This window comes from Lagopus muta, chromosome 9 (assembly GCF_023343835.1).
Source record: "Lagopus muta isolate bLagMut1 chromosome 9, bLagMut1 primary, whole genome shotgun sequence".
In the NCBI taxonomy this organism is placed as follows: Eukaryota; Metazoa; Chordata; class Aves; order Galliformes; family Phasianidae; genus Lagopus; species Lagopus muta.
This window is the reverse complement of record NC_064441.1, coordinates 8924921-8946545: the sequence shown is the minus strand read 5'-3', so window position 1 is coordinate 8946545 and position 21625 is coordinate 8924921. Positions and strand designations below refer to the sequence as shown.

The 21625-nt window shown below is 44.8% G+C and overlaps 1 protein-coding gene across 14 annotated transcripts in view; it reads left to right on the top strand.

Annotated features, from left to right (window-relative positions):
• Positions 1–235: 235 nt before the first annotated feature.
• LRCH3 (leucine rich repeats and calponin homology domain containing 3) overlaps positions 236–21625 on the top strand; it is a 51784-nt gene continuing 30394 nt past the window's right edge. For all 14 annotated transcript variants that reach the window (XM_048954597.1, XM_048954601.1, XM_048954599.1 and 11 more), the window contains exons 1-6: positions 236–535; positions 17403–17547; positions 18472–18598; positions 18933–19038; positions 19206–19342; positions 20286–20395. In XM_048954597.1, the coding sequence (XP_048810554.1) occupies positions 298–535; positions 17403–17547; positions 18472–18598; positions 18933–19038; positions 19206–19342; positions 20286–20395 (863 nt within the window). In that variant the 5' untranslated portion in view covers positions 236–297. The remainder of the gene's footprint in view (positions 536–17402; positions 17548–18471; positions 18599–18932; positions 19039–19205; positions 19343–20285; positions 20396–21625) is intronic.

Below are 21625 nucleotides of genomic sequence, written 5' to 3'. Positions count from 1 at the left end.
AGCTTTTCTACGCTGCCGGCGCTGCAGCCGTTGTCGAGGGCAGGTGCGCACCCCCGCACACCGGATTACCGAAACAACTGACAAAAAAACCTAAGCAATGGCCGCTTTCCGCCGTTTGTTAGCCAGGTGCCGGGTAAGGGACGGAAGGAACCTTGCGGCCGCGCGTGCGCGCCGCGCGCCCCCTGTCAAGGCACGCGCATGCGCTCTCGCCGCCAGTCGGCGGGTTCTCCTGCGCCTGCGCGGCGGCGCGCGAACGGAGCGGCGGAGAGCGGCTGGGGCTGCGCTGCGAGGGGGGAAATGGCGGCCGCGGTGCTGGCGGCGCCGGAGGGCGGCTCCGCCGCGATGCCGATGGGGAGCGCGGCGACGTGTCCTCCTCCGGCCGGTCCCGCGGGCCCCGGCTCCTGGAGCCGATCCTTAGACCGAGCATTGGAAGAAGCGGCGGCCAGCGGCACGCTCAGCCTGAGCGGCAGGAAGCTGCGCGATTACCCGCGGGCCAGCGCCGCCAACCACGACCTCAGCGACACCACCCGAGCCGGTGAGAGACGGGACGGGACGGGAGGGGCAGCGCCCGCAGCGCCGTGCCCGCCCCGAGGGTGGAGGGGCGCGGTGGGGCCACGGGGTGCCCGGTGCCCGCTATCAGCGATGCCGTGCCGCCTCCCGAGCCGCTGCGCCGCGCGGTTCCGCTCCCCGCCCTTCTCGGCGCTCCGCCGGGGCGCGTTGGGGTCTGCCGGCGGCAGGGCGGGGATCGCTCCGTAAGGCTGGGCCGTTCTGCCTCCCATTCGGTGTTTCCGAGGATGAGTTTTACAGAGGCTTTTTGCGGCGCCTTCTGCTCGCGGATGTGGTTTTTGCCAGCCAACTTCTTGTTTTGGTGTACGTGTGTGCAGACATCTGTGTGTGTAGACATCTGTGTGTGTGTGCACGTACCTGTACGCACCTCCTGCTCCTTACCCTGCCCTGCCGGCTGCCAGGTGTGCTGAAGGCAGAGCTGTGAGCACCTGCTGCTGCTCTGCTGCTCATGGTTTGGGTTTGTAGCTCCTCGAGACAAACGTGGTGAGTTTGACTTGAGAGCCTCTCTAATGTATAGCTCCTTGTCGGGGTATAAACTGCTGTTTGTCTGCTTTGAAGGGCTCTTCACAAATGCATCTCCACGATGGATGCACAGGGGGTTAATCTGCACTGAATGCTCCATACGTTTGTGGGAGATTGGGGCTTTTTGTTTATAATGCCATTCACTTACTGTACTCTTAAACAATTTGTGGGAATTCTTGTTTCCACCAAGGTTCCCATCTATTGTGATGAATATTTGCATTGTCGTTGTTCAAGAAGCATTAAATTCTAATAAGCGGCAGTGCATGCTGTACACTTTTGTCTGCTTGTTATCACAGTGAGCCTTACCAAGAGCAACAACTGCTCCCAAGTTGTAAGAAGCAGAGCTTGTTAAATGAGGGGGGACATCCTTTTTGAATTGTCAGCTTTTAACACCACTGTGGATAACTATGTTGTGTACTTTATTATTGTTGTTGGTTTTTTTTGTCAGTGCTGTTTATTCAATGTCTTTTTTGCTTTGGAAAAGGCTGAGGCAGTGAATAAACTCCACACAGGTGTTTCTTATCCTCAGTTGTCAGCTGGGTGCTCAGGTACAGGTTTAGTCCACACCTTTCTCAGCGTTGATTTCTTTGTGTTGTGAAACTCGCAGCTACGTGGTGGTAGCCACAAATAGCACTGTAACAAGCATAGATGTGTGCTGGGTGTAATAAACACCTAGAATAACCCACTGGAGCGTAGACTGGAGACTTGGTGCCTTCTTGCATGCTCTGCTGCAAAGACTTGAAGCATGTTTGATGTTTCCCAAAAAATCAATGGTATTGCTTCACAGCTGTAAAAACAAAGGTGAAAGAATATATATTCAAATCTTAATCCATTTTATGTGCCAGAATAGACGCTTCTCTGGCATGAATCATGTCGTACTGGTACAGCTCATTCCCATTCCTGCAGTAACAAAAATAATTGCACGTTGCTGTTATTGCCTCCATTTTCAAGATGTGGCAGCAAATCGCATCCCTCATTTATGCAACTACGCTGCTAAAAGTGGCACCCAGCGTAGCCCCAAGCCTTAGCAGAACCAACAGGCTTGCCTGGAAGGAGGTGTTGGCACAGTTGAGCCACTGAGGCGGTCAGCAGGAGGAGCAGGGTTAGCTGGGTACCCAGTGCAGGTTTTGAGGTCGGTGATGTGAGGACACAATCGGATATCAGCCCCAAAAAAGCGCATTTTGAAATGGGAAATCCTTGTGAAAGGCGTGGGATCTTCCTTAGGCCAGGAGTTGGTGGTTGTGCTATCTGCAGTGCTCAGGCTGCAGTAGCTGCTTGTTGCATAAACTCATTTCCTAATTCTATTTGCTAACAGAATAAATAGTTTCACTTGAATGGGGATTCCAGAGGTATTTACTCCACCAAACCCCAATTCATGTAACCTTACTTAAGCGGCTTATATTCCCCCCCCTCCTTTGTTTTACCTGCTTTCCAGGTGGCTCTGGACTGCACTGAGATCATTAGTGGCTAAGAGTCCAAAATACCTACAAAATGGATGTGATGAGCACAGTTCAGGACAGGCAGTACTGCTTTGCTTTCTGATTGAAAGCAAAATATGAAAGGGGAAGGGTTTATTTAAGTGCTAACCTACTGTACTGCTTTAACACCCTCACATTTGCTAAGTATATTTTGCTGCAGAACAGTAATTTTTAATTGACTGGTTTTTTTCTGTCATTAATACTTTGTCAGACCTCTCTGAGAAGGAAATTAAAAGTAATTAAAGAACAAACACTGAAAAGAGAGTCCTGAAGGAGGGCTGTGCTCAGCAAGTATCCTGAAAGCAATTACTGTTTTTTATTTTAATCAAACTGTAACAAATACCAGTTATTAAAAGGATGTGTTCATTTCTAGCACGTACTAGGAATAAATACTTGAGCTTTTTCCTACATAGTGTTTCTATACAGTTTTCAGGGCAAATTGCATGCAGCTCCTCCTTGTCACCTGGCTGCAGTAAGGGAATAAACAGAAGATTTGTTATATGGGAGTGGGAAAACCAGGTTCCTCATGCGATCGCTGGCCTCAATCACAGAGCTTTTTACTGGAAATGTCACAGCCTCAGCTGCCTCTGGGTGCTGCTGCCGTCCAGCTGCCAAAGCCCCATGCATTTGGAACCACTGCTCAGGGCAGGTAGTGGAGTTTATACTGAGTTCCTGGCTGTTTCGTACTCAAGCTGGAGTTAAGATCTCATAAGAGGTAAGGATTAGAAGAGAGAAAAAACAGCTTAGAATCACGCTGGAGGTGGTCCATGGGCTGCAGTGGGTGAGCAGGAGGGCAGCTGGTGGTGTGTGTGATGCAGCAGTCTGCTGTCCGTGTGGGATGGCTCGGGCCCAGGGAGTGGTGGTGATGGTCACCTGGGCACTGAGGAGGGCAGGCAGCTGTTCCTCCTGCTCATCCCTTACGGCTCAGGGGTTTAGGAAATGACTCAAGATTACAAATCCCACTGATGATGAATAATGAGGAAACTTCGTTAGCAAGGCAGGGATGTGTGTCTTTTTGGTTCAAGCTCCTTCATTTAACAGCCGTTATCCATCCCCATTTTATCTGGATTGAATTATGACCCGTTTGTTCATTCCACTCTCGTTTTCAACTGTGGAATAGAAAAAGAAGTGGCTGTAAACCATCCGAGTTAGATTTGAAAGGAAACGGAGTTGCGTTTTGCCAGTTGTAATGCAGACTCTGATGTCATTGTTTGACAGCCTTCCCAGTGGCCTGAAGCATATATTGAGCAGAGGAACGATTTGTCAGACCCACCATGACAGCTGTAATTACCTAAACCACTCGCTGTCTCCATTTTTTAAGGAGAAAATGGGGATGTGTGGGTTTATGTGATATAAGAAATGACATGGCAATGGACTAGTGAGGTAATTATGTGCTGAGCACTATGTCTTGCTTCTGGAAGATGCTAATAGTGAAAAAGGGCTCTGAAAAGGAAGAAAATAAACTGCCTACTGCTGCCTGTTGAATGACTTTGCCATTAAGGTATCTGTGGTTCCCTTTATAGCAGCTCTTCACAGAAACTGTAGAAGCCGAATGTACTCTCAGTAAAATTTCTGTATGCGCAGTGCTTGTATGCATTTATTTAGACTACAGTGGCCGTATGAGCATTCTGCACTGAGAGGTCTCTCTGGTATCCTTGTTCCTGCCAGAAGTTCAGTTGCAGTTACTCGATGAACATCGAATGGGTTGAGAAGTGCGTTGTGGCTCTACAGCACTGCCTGTGTTTCCCAAACATTTATTCAGAAAAGCCACAACAGCAAAGGCTGAACCATGCTAAAATTCAATGACTGTTTGAACAAAACTCTTCTGGGTTGCTGTACCTTGAATGAAGTTCATTATGGTTTTTGGGGTGACTTGGAGAGGAGCAAGGTGGCCCTCTGCTCAAGAAATGGGATGTCTGACTGCAAGGCTTACAGTGCAGTGATCTCTGTAGTTTCAGTATTAAACACAGAAGCTTAATGTTTCATTAGAATAGTTCAGAGCTGTTCTCAGGTACACAGACTTGCCTCCACCCTTACCAAAACCCACGTGGAAATGCGCTGTGCAGTGGTTCCGTGCATGCCTGGAGAGGAGGAAGGACGATGATGCTGTCCCCAGACTGTGAGACTTAGTGAGCAGTGCTCTTTAGTTGTAGGCAGCTGCATTTTTTGGTTTTATCTCCTAACTGTGCTTCATAATTTGACCATTGCTCCCATTTGGTTTCTTTCCTGTTAACACTTCTGTTACTGCATGGTCTGGATCATGTGTGTGTCCCATGCATAAATACCAGCAGTTCCTAGGGATAATAGGGTTAAACCCGAGCATGGTGCTTTGATAAATCCAGGTCTTGCTTTTTTTGTTACCTTCTAAATGCAGAGAGAAGCTGACTGTGGTTGTTAAATACTTTGTATTGGGTTTTGATGGAGGCTGAGGCTTGCAGTGCTGCTCACAGCTTCTTGGTGCTCAGGTGGTCTTTTTGCTTTGTGTTTTACAGAAGCTGGGAAAATGGAGTCTGAGCATGTAGTTTCTGAGCCTTGTTGCAATAAAAATATTACATGACACTTGGAACATCCTTATTTCAATGAGTTGATTTAGGAAAATAAAAATAAAGGAATCCCGCAGTCCAATTTTTACTACCAGTAAACCCTTCTAAGTGGTGCTCAGTTACGTATGCTTTTAGTTACTTCTCCATAGTGTTCCACTTCCCCACCTCAATCTTAATCAGATCTTTTTTTTTAATAAGTACTAATCTGCGTGCACAGTCTTAATTATTTTTGAGTACAACTGTAGCTGTGTAAGAAGTGGAGAGGGGTGAGAGATTCTGCGTGAAAGACTTCCTCTATTTTAGGAGGAAGTGCTTCACACCCAGAGGGTGGTGAGGCGCTGGAACAGGTTGCCCAAGGAGCTGTGGATGCCCCATCCCTGGAGGCATTCAAGGCCACGCTGGATGTGGCTCTGGACAGCCTGGTCTGATGGTTGGTGACCCTGCACACAGCAGGGGGTTGAAACTAGATGATCGTTGTGGTCCTTTTCACCCCAGGCCATTCTATGAGAGGTGGATGTATCGAGTTCTGCAGTCGCACAAAGGACAGGTAGGAGTTGAGCTGCTGTGTGGTTGGACAGGCCCTGGGGCTGCTTGCCGCATTGCCATCAGCAGGCAGGGCCGAAAGGCTGTATGAGACTAGTTTCTCAAGTATAAGAACCAGCAGTAAAGAATTAGTTACAACAAACACAAATTATATGGCACGTGTTCAAAATAACATCGCACAGTAGTTAAGGAAAAGGCTCTAACTCAATTCAAGGGCTCTTCTCTCTTTCCTGATGAGTGGTGCGGTTTCCAATGGTGTTCTGCAGAACAGCAGCGCTGCACGCAGCTGAAGCCCTGGGCTGACCTCCCCCTCTGCATCACACGGCTCAAACCCCATGCCGTAAACCTTTTAGTGACAGAGTGCAGGAGGCTCTTTGGAGCAAGGAGAGCCTTTGTTCTTTGCCAGCTGGTAATGTCATTGATTTGGAACTCAGAGCAGTGCAGTCGCAGCACTCTATATGTAGGCGAAGCACTCCAGCATGGGGATACACCCAGCAAATCCCTCTTGCAGTGCAGCCCAGGTGTTGACCCTTGGAACATAGCAAAGCCTGCTCTTTGCGGAGGCCTCTAGGATTAAATGAGCATCTATTGTTTTCCCCACTGCTCGACAGACTGTGTGCATTTTACTCTCTTTATTCTGGGTATTCATGAAACTCAGCTGTGAATATAGGAATGTTGCTGTTGCCTTGGGCTCTGGTTGGTGCTCCCTGCTGCTGGAAAGGTTTCAAACACTGCTGTTCCCTGTAATCTCTGTAGCTGGGGCAGCCTGGGTTTCCTCCCTGTGTTTGTGGCCTGTCCCCAGCAGCGTGCCATTGTCTCTTCTGTCCCCTTTTCATGTTTTTCATCTGCTTCAGCCCAGCTTCTGCCTCAGAGCCTCTTTTCCTTTCCTTTTTAACCTATCTCAAATGGCTCACACATTGCCATCTACATTCTTCTTATCCGGGCTGTTACTGTGGTAAAGATGAGTAATCTATTTCTTAACATTTAGTAGAAAATTCCTTTTATATCCAATGAGACCATTAATTTTAGGATGCTGATGAGACAAGTAGTAATTTAAACCTGCTTAATTCATTATTACTATTATTTATGGCCTTGTAATTTACCTCTCCATTCAGTCACACAGCCCAAGGCTTCTATTGGCCACTGGGTTGGTGTCATACACGCTGTTCTGCAGGAATAAAAGAGTCACTGAGCACAGTAATGGCAGTACAATTATGTGCTTGTCACTGCATTGACTCCTAGCTCAGCTATGGAATAAATGTTTTTGTAAAGGGCAATAACTGAATGTGGTTATGGGCCATAAAATATCTGCTACTCGCCTTTATTCTTCTACCTTGCCAAGGGGCAGGTGGATTTTTGCTTAGTAGGTTATTAAAAGCCAGAAAAGATGTTTGGAAGCCGTCTCTGCTAAAGAAGCAGGCTGATTGCTGGAGCTATAAATGTGTTGCAGAATAGGCAAGCATTTTATATTTTATGGCTCTGCTGTTGTGCAAATCCTGTCACATCATTTAGTGATGCCTGTGTCAGGAGATTGTTATAATTGCCATTAAAAGTTATGCGGTATGAAGAAAAGTCCAGAAGCTTTCCCCAGACTTCGCTGGTGGTTACGTACTGCCTGCTTGTTCTGTGGGTGCTGGAGGGTGTTTTGCATGGACAATGCTTTATTCCACTCTTTCACGTGAGCTGGTACTGCTCGGTCTGCCCTGTAGTAGCTGTTCTCCTTGACAATACTGTCTTATTCTTTTCCCTGTTATTGAATAATTCGTGTGTAGATAGCACTTGAGTGAGGTAAGGTGCATTGGAAGTGGTACTTCTTTGTCCACGTGCTTCTAGTGCACGTTGTTTGGATGTGAAATATGTGACAGATGTTGTCCTTTAAGCACCTGCCATCTTTGCTTTTACAAATATGTGCTTAAATTAAAAGTTCCTCTTTAAATTTGTTCAAGAAGGACATGGAGCTGCTGGAGTGGGTCCAAGGGAGGCCATGGGGATGCTCAGAGGGCAGGAGCACCTCTCCTATGGGGACAGGCTGAGCAAGTTGGTACTGCAGGAAGTTTCAGTACTTGAAGGGCCCAACAGGAAAGGTGGGGAGGGACTCTTCAGCAGGGAGTGTAGTGATAGAGCAAGGGGTAACATCTTTAAACCATGAGAGAGGAGATTTAGGTTAGGTGATAGGAAGAAATTCTTTACTCAGAGAGCAGTGAGATGCTGGCACTGCTGCCCCATCCCTGGAAGCACCAAGGCCTGCTGGATAGCCCAGGGCAGCCTAAGATGGTGGGACAGCCAGCCGAGGGCAGGGAGTGGGGCTGGGTGGGCTTTGAGGTCTCATCCAAACCATTCTGTGGTTCTGGGCTTGTATTTCTCAATCTGACTGCATCCTTTCAACGTGATGCAGTTCTTTTCAAGTTTTGACCACATTGAATATGCAATAGATGGAAATACAGGGACTTTTTAGAAGCACTCATTGCAAGCTGTTCATGCAGGTTCTGGTATAAATTAAACAGCATTGTCTCCTCAGGCATGGGGGTGGGATTTCCTTTTCTGGTGAGTGACCACAACACATGTCTCTGGAGCTTTCTCAGTAGTAACCAGCAACACATCTGATACCTGACAACTGCTCAGGACCTCGGGGATTACAAGAGCAAATAAACACAAAAGGCTGACTGGAATCACGAGAGCTGCTCTTTGCTCTTGCAGGGCACTGATGCGATGCAGTGCATGAAGCAGAGGCTCTGTAGCTTGGCCTGGCCAACGACTACTGCACACATGGAGAAGCAGTTTATACTTTTGTGTTTCTCAAGTAGAGGAGGTTTGGTCTATGTTATAATCATATTGGAAGGAAATGTATTAATATGTCAAATAGATGATGCTTCTTATTATTGGCTGTTACATTTCAACGCTGTTTTTGACCGTAATGATAGAATGGCCCTTCTGTCACCACGTCTCCCATTGCTTTGCACCTTGCTTTCCCTGCACTGTTTGTGCAGTGCACGCTGTGCTGTGCTGTGTGAGGTGTGCATGGAGCTGTGCAGCTGGACTTCACAGGCAGCCACGTCGTTTTAAAGTGAGAGAGCACAGTTTGTGCCCCATGAGCCGAGAGGAAAAGTAGAAATGGTAAGCCATCTATCTTACGTGTGGGATTTGGGTTTTGTTTCATCTGCAATTTGGTGGTGCACGAGTATTAATTTGTTTGAAAGCGTTTTATATGCTGCTGTGTTTTCTTTCCACGCAACTTGATTTGAAAACAGCATGACTAAATGATGTAATCTCCTAAAATCACATGTTGTGCAGGGATAAGCAGCACACAGGAGGAACTGGGCATGCTAACAGTTCTAAAGCTGAAAACACCCTTCTTCATAAGCAGAGAATGAGACCTCAGTTCACAGAGCAGTCAGCCTACCTCTGACACGCAGTGTCATCAGAGATGAGAAGATGAATGGAGTTCAAAATGCAAATGGCATCGTGTGTTTCTGTGCTCCCTGTTTCTCTTACGTGGTATTTCTTCTTTGGCTGTCGCTGCAGTTTCATAGGGATGGAGAACTTACTGCTTGTGAGGAATGTCGGATCTTATCAGGCGGTACGCAGTGTGAACTAAAATGGTGGCATTTCCCAACAAATTCTATGGTGGTGCCCTTCACAAACTTCTCTTGCGGTCTGGGGAGTTTTGCTTTGCTTCTGTTAGAAGTACAGGCAGTAAGTAATTCTGCACACAGAAATGCAGCCTTGGGATACTTTGTGACTTTATAGTGATGCTCCAAGAGATCAGTGTTATTTTCAGGGTAGGACAGGTACTGCTGTTGCAGGGCCACCATCATTGCTAACGCCTCAGCACAATTTGTGTATAAACTTAATGTTCTCTGCTTGACTCACATTTTCCTACTGACGCAGCTTTCTTGTTGCTGATCACTTCCACATTTATACTGAAGCTAAATTAATCACTTAATGTGCTGTTTTTGTCGTGTATTTTCTTAAATTAAAAAACCAAATTGCATGGTGTGGCCAATTAGTGAAAATGTGTAACCCCTCCCGCGTGATTCATTGGCATTCTCCTTGCTATGCACGTGGACTGTGTATCTTTCACTCTAGCTCTATTTTCAAAGCTTCTATGTGCTGTTTGCTTTAAAATTCCTTTATTTTTGGCTTGGTTTGTTTAGTTGGGTATTCCTTTTGGGCCCAAAGATGCTGTAAGTGGGTTGGGGGTGGGGAAAGATGAGTTACGTGCTTCACACCTCCCCTGGCTGCTGTTGGGTTTCTTATATTTGTGAACGAATGCTTTCTTTTTTCTCTCACGTCTTTGTGCATAGGCTGAGCTATAGAAGTCACAATGTTAGAGACCTCCTTATGAAAGGCAGCAGAGGTGCTCTGTGGAAGTGGAACTCTTGTTGCTGTGCACTGTGCTCAGACTTTACCAAGAGTTTTCAGCAAGAAGCTTTCATTCTCTTCCTCCTGCTTCAGTACAGAGCTGCTGTGTGTGCAGCTGTCACACGTACAGAGCTGCCTGCAGCCTTTCAGAGGGAGGCACCCCTTCCATGTGGACCAGCCAAAAACAGCAGCGACTGCTGCAGCTTGAGAGTAATTTGCATGGTTGACTCATAGGAAAGAAGTGGGCCGTTAAGCTGGGATTGGTTGGGGTTTCGTTTTGAAAAACTTCTTTTCAGTTGTAGTCAGACTGCTTGGTCATCTTTGCTGCAAGAGATTGATGAGGCTTGATTTTTTGGGGAAAAGTCATGCGCAAGTTGATTCAGAATATTAATGTGAGATGGTCACGTTCATTTTGATTGCCTTGCTGCTTTTTTTTCAGCACGTTTGGCCTTTCAGATAGTGGTGTATGAAATGGTGACCACCAATTCTGCAATGCTTGATCTTTACGAATGCCTCTGTGATGTGTTTTCAACTGAAGGTGACTTTTATGGCTTCCAGATTCGAAATGTATTTTATATCGTGAACATATGTTTTGACAATTGCTGTCACTTATCCCCCCGTTTGGCTGCTCTCTCTGATACAGGATACTTTCCATACGTATCCTGTACCCTTGTTTAATTTCTTGACTCGGAGATGGCTCGTATCATGCAGATGACTTGGTAAGTCTCCAGCTCCTTTTCAGGAATTCTGGCTATAATTGTCCTATTGAACATTGCAGCACTGCTTGTGTAAAGCATAACAGGCTTTTTTTGTTAGGAATGATGTCAGCATGAGAGATGGCCTCAAGGAGTCATTAAAAGAACACAGGACTTTTGACTGTTAGGGCTTTATTGACTTTCCTCCTCAATGAAATACCATCCTGCTGAAGGCAGAGCAGTGTCTGCAGTGGTAGAAGGCATGTTTGGTGACCTTACAGCATAGTGTGATGGAGCTACATACCATAAACATGGAGGCACTCTATAAAGAGCTTTGCAGAAATGCATAACAACAGACATAACGTTTTATAGAAGTGCTTGGCTTTCTCTGAAAATAATTGGCTTTTTTAATCAAAATTACTCTTGTTTTTTTAAGACCTATGAGGTTTTCAGTTCAGGTTTGAGCTGGATTGTTTCTAATTCTCCACAGAAGGCATAAATGCATTTGTAGCTAAAACTTCTTTCGTTGTGCACTATCTACCTTTTGCTGACTTTGATGTATCATTCGATTTACATTGTCTGCAGGGGAGGGAAAAAAAAAAAGAGGTAAAGTGTATTCCTACCAGTCAGCTGAAATATAAGGGGAACGTGCAGAGTGATCTGAGATGCACTGTTGTGCAGCTGGCTGATGGACCACCAGGTCCAGAACAGCACTGCCTGAGGGCTGGGTTGGGTCAGCACTGCGTAGCAGGGCCTGCTGCTCTCCTGTCAGCAGGGCCATTACTTACTTTATATCATCTGCATTATGGTTTGTATTAATCTGTGGGTTTGCTTTATCCACAAGCTTTGCCCCCTTGCCCCTGTCTCTGAATAAATGAGTGTTGTCTGTGCATTTTATACAATAGACACTAGATACCATGCTAGATACCACGGTCTAATCATGAACTGTGGGAGCTAATATTTATCATATGTTGGTTGTGTCCATCTTTTCCCTGGAAAAGCCGTATGTGCAATATAGTTTCTTGGCAGGGATCTTTTCTATTTTAAATAACAGCTTGTGTGTGCAATGCCATATGTACAGACTGCATGCTGCATGGGATAAATGGAGAAGGGGGAGAAGTGAAACAGAAGGAGATGATGATGTGCATGAAGACCTAGAAGCCCTCTGTGTGGTTACTGACAGGTCTCTGGACCGTGAAAAAATGTGTTTCTTTAGACTTACAGAGGTAAGGAAATGAAAAGTTGCTATATAGAAGGCAAAACCTTTTCTCTGGTAAGAAGCAAAAGCCTTCCCATTGCAGGGCTATCTTAGCCACCTGTTGTGGAGGTGGTTCTGTCCTCTGTTGGAGTATGCTTCCAATACAGCTTACTGAGATACGAGGACAGTAGCAATTAAAAACAAACAAATAACCTGATCTCTTAAATTAAAGAAAGTACAGGGAGGAAATAGAGAAGGAAAGCTGTATTTCATGCTGTGTGTGCTGGGTTGAGGGCCTGAATCTGCAAATCTGAAGCGTGTAGTGTCTCTAAGTAGTGTGGTATTGCAGCAAAGCGCTTGCAGCATGAGCTTGGTCTCCTTTTTTAGTGAAGATGTTTTACCCCTGATGTGAAAAAGAAAATAGAACGTGTAAGTAATGAGAACTTTAATCTGATTCCAAGTCATGTCTGCTTAGATAATTTCTATTAAACACTTCTTTTTCCCAAAGTCACTTTCTTTGTTCCACCTTCCAAGCTTCGTCACAAAGGCAGGGCTCCTGCCTGCTTGGCAGTGCGCAGACAAGAGCTGCTGACCTCGTGGTTCTGCTGGAGATGCAGAGTTCAGGTAGATCCTCCCAAGTCAGCTTCAGGCAACACTTACAAGAACAGTTTAAGCAGCACAAAAATAGTCTGAACTAACTTGACTGCGTTCTTGCATGATGTGGATTGGGAAATGCTCAAGCAAGCATTGCGGAATCAGTAGCTTACAGCGAAGTGAGGAGTGTCCAAAGAAGTGATAGTTTAACACCAGTGTAAGTGGATCCCAGAGCGAGCATTTCCAAGGCTTTCAGATACCATTTTATACTGTTCTGGTTAGAATAGCATGAAAGGCTGGCCACACAGGTGGCTTTTCTTTCTTTCTTTCTTTCAGATAAAGTCAATGGGGAGTAGGTTTGAGTCAAGCCGAATGAGCCTCCTTTGATCCAGGTTTATCAGTGAGGGAGTGTGCGCTGCCTTACCAGCTTTGTAGGCATAGTCCAAAGGCTGCTTTTCCTGCAAATAAATACTGTGTGTTTATATATATTATGCAAAAAGAAGAATCTGCAATGCAGCTAGCTAGCAATGAACAGAACTTCCTCAATTTAACAGGATTTGGTGACCTGGAGACCCTGGTTCATTTCCTCAGTGTTAGATATCTTGCAACATTGCATTGCTACTTTCACTTATATTTGTTTGTTTGACTTGATATTTTAGGGTTGTGTAAAACAGAAGCGTGACTGTTCTGTTGGCTGGGTGCCTGAATTGGTGAGGAAATTGAGTGAAGTTACTGGAAGATAGGGGATCACAAGGGAGTGGAGAGTAAAAATGTGTTGTAAGCAGAGTGTATGTAAAAGCTTTATAAACATCCAACTGCATAGGAAGGGGTTAGAATTAATCCTTATTTTCAAGCATGGATGTGCAGGCCTACACCTCCAGTGCTGTAGCAGCACGTACAGCCACAGTTTGTGTTCTGCCTGTACTCTGTCCTCTTGTCTGCTGATGGTCATAAGGCCCAGCTGCTGGCTCATCTGACTTCCTTCAGCATGGTTCTCATCTAAAGTCTCCAAATTCTTCTCCCTTCTCATCTGAGAAGCAGTGGCATCTCATTCCTGAAGTTCTCGATTTGCTCCACCACGTGCCTTCCTTAAAATACTGTGCAGTGTCAACAAGTACGTATAGTAAGGAGAAACCTTGGGAATGGATCCCTGGACCCTGCCCTGTCCTGGTTACTCTGAAGCTCAAGTTTGTTAGTAGCTCATGTAGTGAAGAACCAGAGAAGTGCACATCTGTGGTTACCATAAGCCAGCTGGTCTGATCCTGGGGCTGCCACCAGTCGTGGTCTCTCTCTTCCCTGCACGTGCAGCCACACGGTCTCATCATCTCCCTGGTATTGATGTGTTAGAGCTTACACAGCAGCACCATGAATCAGATCGTGCTTCAGAAGGGCTGAATCTATTTGTGGCTTTGGTTTTTTTCACAGGATTTGCTCACGGTAATGAGATCCAACTGGCTGTGTGGTTGTACCATCAGCAGCGCTGGCACTGCAGAGGGGATGATAACGCGTGGCCAATGAGGAATGCTTCCCTCCTGTCACAGTGCTGAGTTACATTGGCTGACTGCGAAGCCACAGTGTGTGTTGAAGCAGAAATAAATAAGGCCTGACATCAGCTTGGTTTGTCTAGGCTACTGATTGGCCTGCTGCAGAGCCACAGCTAGAGGAGAAGCAGCCGAAGTGTGTTGATATTGGGAAGTCTCAGTTCCCTGCGGGGATTAGAGCCTCTCACTTGTGTCTGTTTGCCAGTAATCACACAGAGACAACTGCATTCTGGTGGTGTTCTGCAGTTTCCATCGTTTATTTTATGTTGGAAATTGATGCTAGAAGTTGGGGACTGTATTTCATCATAGGACTAGAAAAATAGCCAGGGTGAGAATACTGTTTGTTGTGCCTGGACAGTGGTGCTGTTGCACTGACAACGCAGATGGAGCAGCCTCATCTCTGTTCAGTAAGTGGCACCTTCTTTTGCCCTGACTTAACAGGACCTCAAGAGGTATATCTTAAGATGCATAGGAAAACAGTTGGGAAGAGTTGAGGTTTGGCAGGATTAGCAGGTAGATGGTAAAGTCGTGAGATGACATTTCTGAGGTTTGTTTGAAATTAGGGTGATGAAAGCACTGGTGTTGCATCACAGCAGGAAGAGGTAAAATCACCCTGTGGCAGGAAATCCGCCGAGTGTGCAATGAAGCTCTGAGGATTCCAGTGTTTCCAATGCTTGAAAAGGAAAATATTCCCAGGCAGTGAGCAGAGAGACTACCAAGTCTCAGCACTGTGTCCAATAGGTATTCTTATGGTGTTTTTCAGTCTCCTTGCACAAGAAAATGTCATTGCAATAACACCAGTGGTTCATCTATTTGAGGCTGCGCTTTCATTTCATTCATTTTAAGTCGTTTTATGGGTATCTTTCCTTTAAATCAGTAGGGTTTCAATTACTGCTCTTGGGTTTTCCTTTCAAGTTCTGAGAAGTTCCAGAAGTGGGACATCAGTCCATGAAAACAGGATCAACACGCATGTATTTATTTGGTTAGTAGATTGAATGACAAGCACCAAAAAGCAAAGTTAATGTTTGGATAACAGTGTGCTTTGAATGCACTTAGAAATGCAAATGATGGTTCTGGTAGTGTTGGTTCTAAATGTCATAACTGAGCTGTCAGAGGATGTCACGAAGTCTCTCCAGATTTCTGCTTGGTGACATTACCTAAAGATGCCCATAACAAACACAGTCGATTTCCAGGGAGCAGCACTTATAAAGGAGCTGGTCGTGTAGGCTGCTTTCTGTGTCTGTCAGGTTACATCAACTGCTTCATTGCTTTGTTTGAAGCTGCTGGTGGGAACAGCCCTCTTGTTATTGCTGGGGGACCGTGGAGTTTGTGTGTGTAAACACATCCCTGCTGATGGGGATCCCAGGTTGTGAACGTTGCTCTTGAACAGCCGTCCTTTGTCCTCCTCAGGTGGTTGATTCCACCTTTTTTCTAGCTGTCAGTCCCAGTCATTGGTTGGCCGCTGTAATTACTTATATTAAAATATATTTTCTCTGTAGGCTAATAAATCTTGCATTCTTCTAGTATAAAAGGAAAACCATGAGAGTACTTGTAAGTTAAAACACATGCTTGGTAGTGTCAGGGAAAAGAGGAATGTTGTTGCCCTCCAGCAGAAGCCATCTCAGCTGGGCTCACATGGGGCAGCAGCCACCAGCCCCCCTGCATCCATCCCTGCTGCCACACCTGCAGCTGGGCTCAGCACAGGGCCCACCATCCCCATGCTGTGGCACACTCTTCTTTCTCGTCTCTCACTGAGAGCTTCGTTCCAAAGAATGCTCTCCCTTTGCCAAAATTCCTCATGGTCTTGCCTTCAAGGAAACACATCCATTTTTAGCAGGCTAGGAGTGCCTTTTTCTTTCTTTCTTTCTTTTTTTTTTAAGCAGATTTCTGTTAATGGTTGCTTTAACCCATGAAAGCTGAACACAAAGAATCACTTATAGTTCAAGTTACAGTTATCTGTATTTCACTCGTATATTTAGTCCTAGTAAAATTCAGCATTTGTGCTTTTGAGGGGGGAAAATTAGCATGCTTGCTGTCTGCATTTCATGCTCTGTCAGGTAACGAGGGTTTGCACACATTGAACCAGGTGCTTTTGATTTACCTCACTTCCACTTTCTGCTTTGGAAAAGCAGCGAGTGCTGCTGTACTGCAGGTGTACGGCGCTGCTGGGATTCTTTGCCACTTCTCTCCTGCTTTTGTTAGAGCCTTTAGAGTATTTTTAGGAAGAAAGTGAGAAAGAGAACGGAGCAAAGTGCAATGACTGCTTTTCCCAACCTCGAGTCTGGTCCCATTGCGTTGAGGGGAGGCTGGCAGAGCTCGGTCATTGCTGCTGATGGCTTTGGTGTGTTATTTTGCTAAGTCATTTCTCAAGAAATACTGAATCGTGGTTGGTGTCCAGCACTCGCATGCTGTGGGAGTCCAGACAACAGACCAGCATGTAAACACTCGGTCTCAAGCATTCTTTGGTATGATAAAGCGAAAGAAAAAGCACCAGAGATTTATCGTGTTTGTGGTTCAACCTTTTCCAAAACAGTGCAGTGCTTTTTTTTGTGCCTCCTCTGCCAGAGAACTGCCACATTTGGTGGTAGTTTTGATTAAAGTTTGTCTTGCTCAGCAGGAAGTGTTGGATCACAAAGAAATAGCAAATCTCGCTGCTCACAGTGAGCATTTCTCTGCAGCCAGGAAAGACTGGGGATTGAAATCCTTGCATTGCATGGTTAGATGGCAGGGTTCGGGTGGGATCTGTGCAAAGCAGGGGATGCCCTCTCCATGTTACAGAGAGCGTGTCGGTGCTGCGTGGAAGCATGCACTGTGCACACTACGCTGTGTATTTTGGACTAGAGATTAGAAGCTGAGATTTCCAGGCAACGGAGCACTAACAGGAGGCTGGGGGGAGAGTACTTGTGGTCTTTGGTTGAAACCTCATTTAGTTTCAGTTTGATTAAAGAAAAATTATTTTCTCCATTACAGCAGCACTCGCTCTATACCAGTGATTAAAAAAAAATATATCTGTAAATCCATAATGTGAGGATGATCATGGAACAGAGATCTGAAGCTGGGCTCTCAGCGTTCTGAACTAGCTCCTTTAAGCTTCAGGTAGTTTGGGATGTGAAAGCATGGCTATGAAAGGAATGTTGCATCTGCCTCTCTCACTGTCACTATCAGGTTTTGAAATATGTTGATTTGTTTCCCTTGTGAAATGAGAATCACTTCATAATCTTGAAAATTTTGCAGGTAGGATGGCAGAATGGAATCCTGTCCAGTGCTTGCCACGATGTGATGGAGAACATGCAGATAATACCTGCCCTCAGGAAGTTGAAGATAGCTTCTCAGAAAGGGTCTTTTTTCTTCCCCTTCAGATTTGTCACGGAACAGACTGTCAGAGCTTCCCGCAGAAGCATGCCACTTCGTCTCCCTCGAGAGCCTTAATTTGTACCAGAACTGCATTCGATACATCCCAGAGGCTGTTTTGAACTTACAGTCCTTAACGTTTCTAAACATCAGGTAATGATTGCCTTAAAAATTTTGCTTCAGCATCTCGGTAGCCTAGGTTTTTAAATTCGAGTGCTTCCATGAATAGTGGACGCTGTGTCATCATCTCCCTGTTACATTGTGTGGATTTGAAACAAAGCAGTCTGAACGCCCGCTTGGATGGGTTAGGGAGCATAAGGATTCAGCAGCAACTGGTAGAAGTGAAGTATGAGGAAGGAAGCTAATTCCAGTGTAAGGTACTCACAGAGAAAGTTCCAGTAGTTATCAGTTAGTATGCCTGGTTTCCCATGAAAGAGGATATTGTTGTCAGATGGTCCATGAAATTCAGATCTGGGCACCTGAGTGCTGATGGAATATAACAGCTCTTTGCTGTGTTTTGTTTTGAAGGAGAGTCGTTTTCCCTTTATAATCCATTCTTATCCTGCGTGATTCTCATCTGAGGTCGCAGTCTCATCATATGACCTCCTGTTTGCTTTAATAGCAGTCTGTTGTGAAAGGTACAGATTGGATTTTGGAGCAGCCAAGTTCATCGTACTGAGATTCTCGATCCATGTGACTTACTGAATATTTCAAGTGTATTTTTGATTATCTAATGACTTTCTCTGTGGCACTTTGTATGCACTCACCTGCAGCGCTGCCTCTTTGCTGGCTTTTGGGTGGTGAGTTGTCAGCAGCACCCAGAAATGTCATGTTCCCCAACACTGAGTTCAGAAGCATCAGGACGTGCTTGGTACTTGATATTCAGAGCGTGCTCAGACACAGCTAGATGAAGCAGTGCTGCTTCAAGGAGCTGTAAAGACTTTGTGGAAGTAATTTTATAGTAATTATACAGAAACTGAGTTGATAAACAAAACAGCACGTGCTTTTTGTGTGTGAAGACGAGAGGTGACTTCTCATGATGGTTCTGATGATCTGATTTTCTTTCTGTCCAAAAAGTCGAAACCAGCTTTCAACGTTGCCAGTACACCTCTGTAGTCTCCCACTAAAGGTTCTGATAGCAAGTAATAATAAGCTGGTTTCCATACCTGAAGAAATCGGACAGCTCAGACAGCTGACGGAGCTCGTGAGTATACAGTTATTTTTTAACAATCACTACTTAATCTTTAACTTAAGGGATTTAATTAAGTTAAACGCATCAAATTAAATTGATTTAATTAAGAGGTTCAGATGTGCTTCAGATAATCTGATAAAAACTGCTCAGTAATTAAGCTGCTCTCTGGGGATGTGCGTGATGAATATTCTGTCTCTCATTCTGCTAAGAGCTTTGTGATGGTAAACCAGTCACTGGTGTGCGCTAGCAGCTTAAATCTGCTTTTGGCCTAAGAAGGGTTTGTATCTGCTGTAGTATCTCCCTCTGTCCGTGTGCAGGGCACTGACTCTTTGCTCGTGCTGTGTAGGATGTGAGCTGTAACGAAATTCAGACCATACCTCCGCAGATCGGCAGTTTGGAATCCCTACGGGACCTCAATGTCAGAAGGAATCATTTGGTGCGTTTGCCTGAAGGTGAGAATAACACTGTTGGTTGTAGCAGCTGAAAGTGCTCCTTTATTTTTAATGCCTTTTTATTGCTGTGAGTACCAGCAGCAGTTGCATTTAATTATTTGTAAAATAGATACCTGGAATTTTATATACTTTTAAATCTAAATTAAACTCATATCTTCTTCTTCCAGAGCTTGCCGAGTTGCCTTTGATTCGATTAGATTTCTCCTGCAATAAAATAACAACAATCCCAGTTTGTTATAGGAACCTCAGACATCTGCAAACCATCATGTTAGAGAACAACCCTCTCCAGTCACCCCCTGCACAGGTAAACTGCGGTTGGGAATTCACATGACTAGTTTAATTAAAAAGGGTGGAACAAAAAGCTGAGGGATCGTATTAGAACCTTTACTTAAGAGCAAGGGAACTTTAAATAACTTGTATTTTCTGAAAGTGTTAAATATTCAGCACGGCTTGAAAAATCAATTTTTCTTTTATTTATCCCTTTAGTCTCACCTGTGGCATTATGTGAAAAATTCCCTGGTTAGCACTGTGCTATTAGCAGGAGATTTCAGATGGCTGTAGTTTTAGGAAGGGCATAGGAGAGAGGAAGCTCTGTTAGGCAAAGCTGGTTTTGTGCCGCTCAAATGTCAAAGTTTTGGCTGAGGTCTCAGCGCTGCTGTGTGCTGATTCACTTAGCAGAAGTGCTCCAATTGGCCTTTGAACTAGAGGCTGCAATATGGTTAGTGACTAATTCCTTTTTTAATGTCTAATCCGTTGAGAATTACAGGTTCTACTGTAAGCTGCTGCTTCTGAATCAAGAGCGGCACTTGCTGAAACCTGTCATCTCCATAAGGTTTTGCCTCTGGTTTTTGCCTCCCTTTAGAAAGCCAGGCTGTGGCTGGCTTCATTCACTTCGCATTTGAGCTTGCTTTGGCAGTCTGCCACTGCCATTCAAAGCTGGGCATGGGTGGGATGCATCTGTTCTTCAGCCAAGGTTATAAATTCTAGTAGTTGTACATGCTTATATCTTATTTGCACGCTGAGATTTTAGCATCCAGCTGACAGAGTTGCATGCAGACCAGATGTACTCGGAAGAGAGCTTCCATTTGTCTCACAGGCATCTGATGACACTGTAAAATGCAGCAAGGTTAGAAGATGCATTGGTTGGCATGAATGTGCTCATATTCTTGACTGCAGATTAAAGCCCTGTTGATTGTTCTGAAAATGCGTTATAAAATTATACTTGCTTCCCTTTTCTTCTTTTTTAGATATGTATAAAAGGGAAAATTCACATATTTAAATATCTCAACATAGAAGCATGCAAGATAGCTCCGGATTTGCCTGATTATGATAGGAGACCCATGGGATTTGGATCTTGGTAAGTTTTGCACCACCCAGGTTCTCAGTTTTGATGCCCTTCAGAAAAGCTTTGTCAGCCTTCTGGATTAAAAAGAAAAGAAAAAAAAAAAAGAGAAAGTAGATCCAAAAATGATTGTTCTTTGGCATGCTTGCTGCTGGGTGTGGTTTGAAGAGCATTAGCTGTGTTATATCATGGTACATTCTAGCAAGGTACTGCTTTATAAGAAGCAAAGAGTAGTTCAGAAGACAGCCTTGGAAATAGCATCTGAAAGGCAACGTTAGAGGTAATGCAGAGTAAAAAGATGTTGGCGTCTTTGCAGTGCAGGGGGCATGCTGCCTTGTTATTGACAGGAGTTCACTTAATAAAATCTCAGTATTTTCTACATGCTCACTGAAGTTTACCCCAGTGTGATTTGTAACCTTTTGTACATAACTTTATAACTGCTGTGCTCGAGCTGCAGGTGTAAATGCTGATCTCCACCCCATTAGCAAACTGTTATTGTTGGCAAGCTTTCACTTGGCAGTATTGCTGAGTATTATAACACAAATATTGGAACAGTCAGCTGTATCAGCTGCTGAGTTTGAAGATGTCTGGAGAAAAGCAAGAGTTAAGATTTATTTCTGTTACATGAAGCAGAAGAAAGGAAGTCAGTGAAGTATGAGACTAAATATATGTAAGAATTACCTCAGTCACCTTGGAAGATAGTAATAATGTGTGGAGAAGTAAGTTGCTAAAGGATGTACTGCTCTCTTAGCAGCAATAAAACAAACCAGAGGGCCTCACAGTAAATCGTTATGAGTCAGATTTGTGAAGCAGGGTTTGCATGAGGGACTGACAGCGATTTCAGCAGTGCTGAGCACCTGAACTGACTCTTCTGTGTGAGGTCAGCTTGAGTATTTTATGGGTGTTACTCACTTTCCTAGAATACAAGCTGTTGCAGATAGTACTGTGCACAGTACTGTCCTATTCCTGACAAGAAGAGGCTCTGAAAGATAAACTGTTGTGATTGCACTCTAACACATTTTGTTTTTAGAGAGAAATTCCAAAATAGATGAGCCTGCATGCTCAGTGCATGTTTGTAACTATGGACTACTATTAACGTTTTCATTAATTGCTTTACTGACACAAGGATTAATGCATTTTAATCATAGCTTGGAATTCTGACTATAAAAGAAGATGAAAATGTGTATCGGAGGGCTTTTCCATGTTTGAGGAGTAACCAAGTAGCATTTTGATGCTCCTCAGTTC